At 32.7% G+C, this 8,208-nt stretch overlaps 1 protein-coding gene across 1 annotated transcript; it reads right to left on the bottom strand.

The window, feature by feature from the left end:
* Positions 1 to 344: 344 nt before the first annotated feature.
* LOC127105337 (3-ketoacyl-CoA synthase 4) lies at positions 345 to 2,439 on the bottom strand. The gene has a single exon (XM_051042509.1). It carries the CDS (start codon positions 2,098 to 2,100, stop codon positions 586 to 588), a length of 1,515 nt encoding a protein of 504 aa, XP_050898466.1. The 5' UTR covers positions 2,101 to 2,439; the 3' UTR covers positions 345 to 585.
* Positions 2,440 to 8,208: the final 5,769 nt, after the last annotated feature.

Here is an 8,208-nt window from a genome sequence, read left to right as displayed (position 1 = left end):
ACTTTTCCCTTTTACAAAAGGATTCATAGTTCTGAGGCTGGCCATGTGCTTTGTCATGCAAATCTAATAAAAAAAAGCATATGAGAAAATGCTTAGGTGACACGTGGGAATATAACACTTTATTTCAACTTTCTCCAACAGCTTATTGCTTTTTTTAATAATTGAATCAATGAATTAACGTCACTACTATTCATTTACACTTTCTTTTTTTTCCTTGTCCCATAATATTGTCCATCTTTATGTCTTATTAAAGTTCCAACAAGCTTGTCTTTATTAAAGTTCCAACATGTAAATATATGAAATTCTAGATAATAGTACTTAAAATGAATGAATACTCAATAATATGGACACTTCTAGTACTACTCTGCATAAATAATTAATTAATTACTCAAGATAATAGTTGAATAATAACTACTCAAGCAACCTAATATGGACCAAGTAACATGACATCTAAACCAAACCAGACAACATCACTGACCCTAAATTTTTAGGAAACAAAAACAAATGAAGATGATAAATGTGCAAAGACTCTTCTCTAGCTGATATTGACTCATATAAAACTAGAAGAACTACTATCATATCAAACTATGTAACAATCTCAACTGGATACCTATCAATGCAATCTTCCCATGGACTCATAGGTGAAGCTTTCACATGTTTCATAGCCTGCCACACTGCACTGTTACACTTAAAACCACTCCCAAATGCAATCTGCCAAATTCTGTTACCTTTTCTCATCCTCCCTTTCGCTTCTATATAAGCCAACTCATACCAAATTGAACTTGATGAAGTGTTCCCAAATCTATGCAAAGTCATTCTCGACGCCTCGACATGATTAGGCAAAAGCTGTAAATTCTTCTCAAGCTCATCGATCACAGCTCTTCCACCAGCATGTATACAAAAATGCTCAAAAGCAAGTTTAAAATCAGGTATATAAGGCTTAGTTTTCGCGTTAAAAAGCTTCTTAACAACCAAGGTAGTAAAAAACAAAAGCTGTTCACTAACTGGTAAAACAAGTGGACCCAAAGTTGTTATATTAGTCTTAAGAGCTCCACCCGCAATAGCCATAAGATCTTTAGACAAAGAAACACCGGTTTTACCAACATCGTCTTGTTCTTGGTACACACACTTAAAAGCTTTATCATCAGCACCTTTATGAGTTCTCACAACATGAACAAGCTTATACTTAGCTCTTCTTTTATCACAGCCTTTGTTCGAAAGCAGAACCGCAGCACCACCGACCCGAAACAAACAATTAGGTATCAACATAGATTTCTTATTACCGAAATACCAATTCTGAGTAATATTCTCAGTACTAACAACAACAGCATAAGTGTTTCTATGAACCTGAAGCATGTCTTTAGCAAGATCAATAGCTATAACACCAGCACTACAACCCATACCACCTAAATTGAAACTCCTTATATTCCCCCTTAGTTTATACTTGTTAACAATCATAGCAGAAAGCGAAGGCGTTGGATTAAACAAACTACAATTAACAACAAGTATACCAATTTCTTTAGGCTTAATCTTTGTATTAGCAAAAAGATTATCAAGAGCGCCATACATAACCTGTTCAGATTCTTCTCTGGCAGAAACCATGTTAGGTGTTGGTGGAACCTTATGCATAGCTTCAGGGAGATATGTTTCTTCACCGAGACCAGAACGTTCTAGAATCTTGCGCTGAAACTCTAACGAAGATTCATCGAAATCGCCTTTGAGTTTGGAGTGTTGGATGAACTTAGTGAATTTAACGGTGAGATTGGAAGGGGGTTTGTAACAAGAGTAATCGACTAGGTAAATGGATCTGGGTCGGGTCATGATGTAAACGGTGGATCCGAAAACGAGAATAGCGGAACAAGTAATGACACAAACGAGATTGTATTTGAGGTGAAGCCAGAGATGGTGAATGTCTTGAGGGTTCATTTGTGAAGCTTGGACAATGATAATGGACATTAGAGGGATTAAGCAAAGAGTTAATAGGTGTGTGATTAGGTAATGGTAACCCAGTTTGACATATTTGAGATTTACGGTTTGGAGAAAATCTGGTAATCGACGAGTTTGATGGATCTGAAGGTCGTCTCGTTGATCAGTACTCATGTTGTTTTTGTTGAGATTGATGAGAAGTGGTGGAAATAAGAGTATGTGTTGGAAAAGGTGATGATTTATTGAACTGAAAGAGAAAGAGGAACAAGAACAAAAACAAAAACCTTAGGGTATGGAAACAGACGGTGTGACAGAGAGAAACATAAAAACATAGACACAAGTCGGTCTATATTTCTGTGTTTGTTTGTTATGAGAAGAATCGGTGAGGTTATGATGATGGCTGCGGAAATATAAAATGGGAAAGGAAGGAAGGAATTAAAAAAGGGTTAGGATTTAGGAAGAGAGGTAGCGGTCAAACCACGGAAACGCATACTAGTATAATCTTTCAAATTATTTTGTTACTCACTCACTAACTTTTTTATTATACAAAATAAATTTCTATATTTTGGTGTACTACGTATTCTAGAATATATATATATATATATATATATATATATATATATATATATATATATATATATATATATATATATATATATATATATATATATATATATATATATATATATATATATATATATATATATATATATATATATATATATATATATATATATATATATATATATATATATATATATATATATATATAAACAATTTTTTAAAAAAATCACTTATGAAAAATGTTTGAATACATTTAAATTTAAATTTTTTTTAAACATTTTATTCTTACTTTTTGTTTTGGAAATTGTTAAAAATATAAAAATACGTAAAAAAAAAAAATAGATATATATTTGGAATAATATCATTGAATAATAATTTTAATTTTTTTATATATTTAAGACTATAAAAAATTTGTTTATATTTGAGATCAATATATATATATATATATATATATATATATATATATATATATATATATATATATATATATATATATTCAATATCATTAATTAACAATAATTTTTTAATTTATCTTTTTATATAAAATTAATTATATTTTTTTAATTAATCTTTATGAATTGGTCAAATATCTTATAATTTGAGAAGGAAATAGTACTATTTTAATCATTATTATAAAAAAGGTGTTTTGAACATTAGTCATTATCATAAATAAAATTAATTATTTTTAAACTATTTAAAGCTATTATTTATATTTTATTATTCATTTAATTAAAAGAATGTAAGCATGACCTCCCTTAGAAAATTCATCATTCATAAATAATTGAAACAATTCATCACATAATTGAACAAATTATATACTATCGGTTTGTTCAAACAACAATGACGAATAGAGAAAAGGTTAGAGATCTCTACAAACTTTAATAGAATTTATATGTAAAGTGTTGAGTCATCAATTTTAAAGTTAACACGAGGGAACATTTTATATTGTGGTCTTTTTCTATGAGCAACACACCTTGTGAGAGACACACCATATATTTATCAAAAAGTTTAAGATGATATATGTGTAGATTCTCTCACTTATAAAGTGTTCGATATCCACTTTTTTAATCAATGTGAGACTTCCCCAAACTTTGTTTTCAACACTTACAACTCACATTTGTTTTTCTCAACACCGATGTTGACAATTTCTTTAATGGGACATGTCTCTTACTCACACCACCTTGTGGGAAAGACTTTCTATACAAGGAAGTCAGTCCTCGCTTGAACCAACGAATTCTAGTATTGTAGTTGATCATCAATTTTTGAGAGTCACCATATTCTTTATGAGAAACATACCTTGTGAGAGACACATCACATATTCACCAAAAACCTTAAGCTGATAGATGTGTGGATTATCTCACTTATAAAGTGTTCATTCTCCACTTCTCTGATCAACGTAGGACTTCCAAACACTTTATTTCTCAAAACATCCAACTCACTTGTTTTTCTCAACATTTTTTTAATCACGAAACATATTTTTTTATTCAAATATACATTTAAAAAACAATAATGAATTACTAAAAATAAGAAATGAATCAGTTATTGTTGGATCAAAACTCCAATCACAAGATAAAATGATGAACAAGAGAATAATGGAGAGAGTGGGAAAATTAGAGAGAATTAGGGTAAAATTGTTGTCTATCAGTAACAACACAACATGGGTATATATACAACAATACTAAAGTTTACAACTAACCAACTTAAATAAAAAAGCAAGTTTTCCAAAAGTATACATCAAACCTGTAACTAGTCACGAAATGTTATTGACTTCAAAAATATCAAAAATTAGAGGGTGGTAACCGGTTACACCAAACATGTAACAAATCACAAATTGCTTTTGTTTGATATTTTTGATGCTATAAGGGGTGGTAACTAGTTACACCCTTGTTGTAACCTGTTACCCAACTTGAATTACATTTTTTCACAACACACCACCTTAATGCAAGTTCTCCAAGTCTTCCATAATCATGTACCTCTTGAACACTTCAATTGTCACTCATTTGATTAGCAAATTTTTCACTTGATCTTCACTTTTGCAATACCTTAACTTCAATTTTTCTTCACTCAGAAGCTCTTAGAAGTAGTGAAATCTCATATCTATATGATTGCTTCTCCCATGTGCAATGAGATTCTTTGCAAGATTTATAGTGGAAACATTATTTATCATCAATGTCATAACTTAATACTTTTCGCTGCATAACTCCTTCAACAAATTCATCAACCATACAACTTGACATACACACATAAATGATGCAATGTACTCAGTCTCGTAAGAAGAGAGCGCCATAACTGGTGCATTCGTAGAACACAAAGAGATTGGTGTTTCTCCATACATAAAGATGTATCCAATAGTTAATTTTTTGTCATATTTATCTCTTCACAAATTTGAGTCGGTATAACCGAGCAATTTGTAGTTTCTACCTTTATTTGTTGCAGATAAATACAATTCTGCAACCAATCGAACCTTTGATATATCTCAAAATTCTCTTGAATGATGCCAAGTGTGATTCCTTTGGCTTTCCCATAAATCTTCTCACTATGCCCATGCTATATTCCAAGTTTGGTCTCGTATTGCACAAGTATCACAATAATCCAATTAGCCTCATGTACTGCGTTGGATTAATGTCCTGCTCATTTTCATTCTTTGACAATTGCAACAATGGTTCTGCGAGGGTGATTGCCACATTACAATGCTCAATTTGAAACTTCTACAAAATTTCAAGTGCATACCTCCTTTGATGCATAAGCAGTCCCTTTTTGGACATGTGAAACTCAATACCAAGGAAATATGTCATTGAGATCAAGGTCGATCATCTCAACCTCCTTTATTGAATCACCATTGAATTTTATAATGTAACCTTCATTGATACCCGTAATCAGTAAATCTTTGACGTAGAGACATAAGATGATCACTCATTTGCTTGTATCCTTTTTCACATACACACCATGTTCAGATACGTGTTTATCAAATCCTATCTCCTTCAAAAACCTATCAATTCTCTTATTCCAAGCTCTTGGCGCTTGCTTCAGCCCAAATACCATATTCCTCAATCTATAGAACTTTGATGTCTAATTTTCACAATAAAACCAGGTGGTTGTTCCAAATACACCTCATCTTCCATAGAACCATTCAAAAATTCAAATTTGATATCCATTTGTTGTTTGCAATACCGACAGCTAGCCTAATGGTTTCAATTCTAGCCACCAATGTGAATCCTTCTTCAAAGTCTATCTATTCTATTTGCAAAAATATCTTTGCTATTAATCAAGCCTTATGCTTGATTACTTCACCTTTGGAATTTTCCTTCACTTTGTATACCCATCTTACACCAATTGACTTCCTTCCTTGAGGTAGATCAACTAGTTCTGATGTCTTATTTTTTTCAATCAATTCCATCTCCTTCTTCATTATACATATCCACTTTAGATCACTCAAGGCTTCCTCCATTTTTACTGGTTTGAATAATTCATGAGCACAAAATGGACAAGATCACCATTATCATTCACTTCATTATCCAGGAATAACTCACAATCTTGCAATCTCGCAGGCATGCCTCTTTGCCTTGTTGATCTTCTCGCATTTTCTTCAACTTGGACTTCACCTGATGCAGTTTTTGCCCTTTCAAACACCGCAAGAACAGTTCCATCATTGTTTTAATTGGTTATAGCTGGCACATAATTGGTTATAACATGTTGTCAGTCCCTAAATTAATCAAAAACCACATCCCAGCTGGTTACAATTATTTTGTTAATTGCGTCATAGAGTTTGTAGCCTCCGGTTGAGTGATATCCAACAAGTATCATTTGTTATCCTTTGTCATCTAGTTTCTTTCTAAGCTGGCTTGGAACATGTCTATACGCAACTGAACCAAATCCTTTCAAGTGACTTATATTTGGCTTGAATCCAGACCATGATTCTTCCGGTGTAATATTTTTCAACTTCTTCATTGGACATCAATTCAACAAATATGCATTTATGGACACGGTTTCTCCCTATAACTCTTTTGGAAAGTTCTCCCCTTTCAATACATTTCTCATCATGTTCATAATTGATCGATTCTTCCTCTCGACGACTCAATTTTGTTGAGCTGTATAGGGTGGCACTACCTCATGTACAATGCATTCTTGATCACAAAATTTCCCAAAGTCATTTGAGACATATTCACCTTCACCATCTGTTTTTAGAGTTTTAATTTTATGACCACTTTGTCTTTCTACCATGGATTTGAACTTCTTGAATACTTTCAGTACCTCATATTTTCTTTTGATCAAGTAAGTCAACAAGTTTCTACTAAAATCATAAATGAAAGTGACAAAGTATATATTGTCTCTGATTGAGTCAGCTTGAATCGATTCACAAACATCCAAATACACCATCTCAAGATGACACTTGGGTCTACATCTTGCATCTTTGCTAAAGTTGCCTCGGTGTTGCTTGTCCCACAAACACTCTTCACATACTTTAGTTGGCATATTGATCAATGGTAGTCCTATAAGCATGTTATTTTTATGCATAACATTGAGACCCTTGAAATTCAACTGTCCAAGCCTATAATGCCATATCCATTATTCCCTACTAGTAGTTTATGCTCAATTAATTTCAATACAACTTTGAAAGTTTTGTTTTGAGCCATAGGGTTCTTTAGGATCAAACTCTCATTTCCATCCATAACTTTCAACATTTTGTCTTCCATGTGAATCTTGTAATTCCTTTCAAGCAATTGATTGATACTTAAAAGATTACATTTGATTCTAGGAATATACAATACACTTTAATCAAAGAATGGTAATCATTTTTCATTTGGATTGATACATCGCCAATACCCTTTGCTGCTAGCTTGATGTCATCAGCGAATTTCACCTTATTTTTGAACGCTTGATTGATTTTTACAAACCAATCCTTCCATCCATTCACATGAGTTAAAAACCCGGAGTTAAGGTACCATTGATCGTACATCACATTTTCAAATGATGGTAATCGGTTACGCTCTACTTGTAACCAGTTACATCTGCATTTTCTTGTGTTGTTTTCTGCTTCAACAATCACCATCAACATTGTGCTCTCATCATCTTCTTGCCTTGCAAACTTTGCTTCAGTTGATTGGACATTGCTCTAATTATCTTTCCTTCTTCCTCCTCTTCCTCTATTGTTGTCACCTTTGTAATTGTTTGATCTACCACCTTTGTTGCAGCTACGTTCACACTTTTGAAATGTTGAATTGTTGAAATTTTGGAAGTCTCTTCCACCATTGTAGTGATAGTTTCCTCTACCTCTATTCATGGACCATTTTCCTATCACCTTCTTGTCTTTTCCAACTAAACGGGCTTGCAAAAGCAATTTTAGCCTTTGCTTTGTCAATATCCGTCTCCTCCATTCTCTGCTCATGAGCCTTAAGAGAACTTTGCAACACTTCTTTGCTCATAGTTGAAAGATCATTGGATTCTTCAATTGCAACCACTACGTTATTGAATCTTGGTGTGAAAGATCTCAAGATTTTATCAGTTACATACTACTCAGTGGTTGTCTCTCCATGTACCTTCACTTGATTCACCAATCTTGTGATTCTTGTAGTAAATTCACTAATGATTTCCTTCTCTTCCATCTGAAATTAATTACAACTGCCTCTTGTGAGTTTGTATCCTCACCACTTTTGCCTTATCAGCTTCTGCATAATTTTTCTTCAAGATTTCTCAAGCTTTCTTTAAGGATGTGCAATC

Source organism: Lathyrus oleraceus, chromosome 7, assembly GCF_024323335.1.
Source record: "Lathyrus oleraceus cultivar Zhongwan6 chromosome 7, CAAS_Psat_ZW6_1.0, whole genome shotgun sequence".
NCBI classification, from domain to species: Eukaryota; Viridiplantae; Streptophyta; class Magnoliopsida; order Fabales; family Fabaceae; genus Lathyrus; species Lathyrus oleraceus.
This window is presented reverse-complemented; position numbering and strand designations above follow the sequence as displayed.

Coding starts and splice junctions, on each gene's coding strand:
- LOC127105337 (XM_051042509.1), bottom strand. CDS start 2,100: ATGAGTACTGATCAACGAGACGACCTTCAGATCCATCAAACTCGTCGA.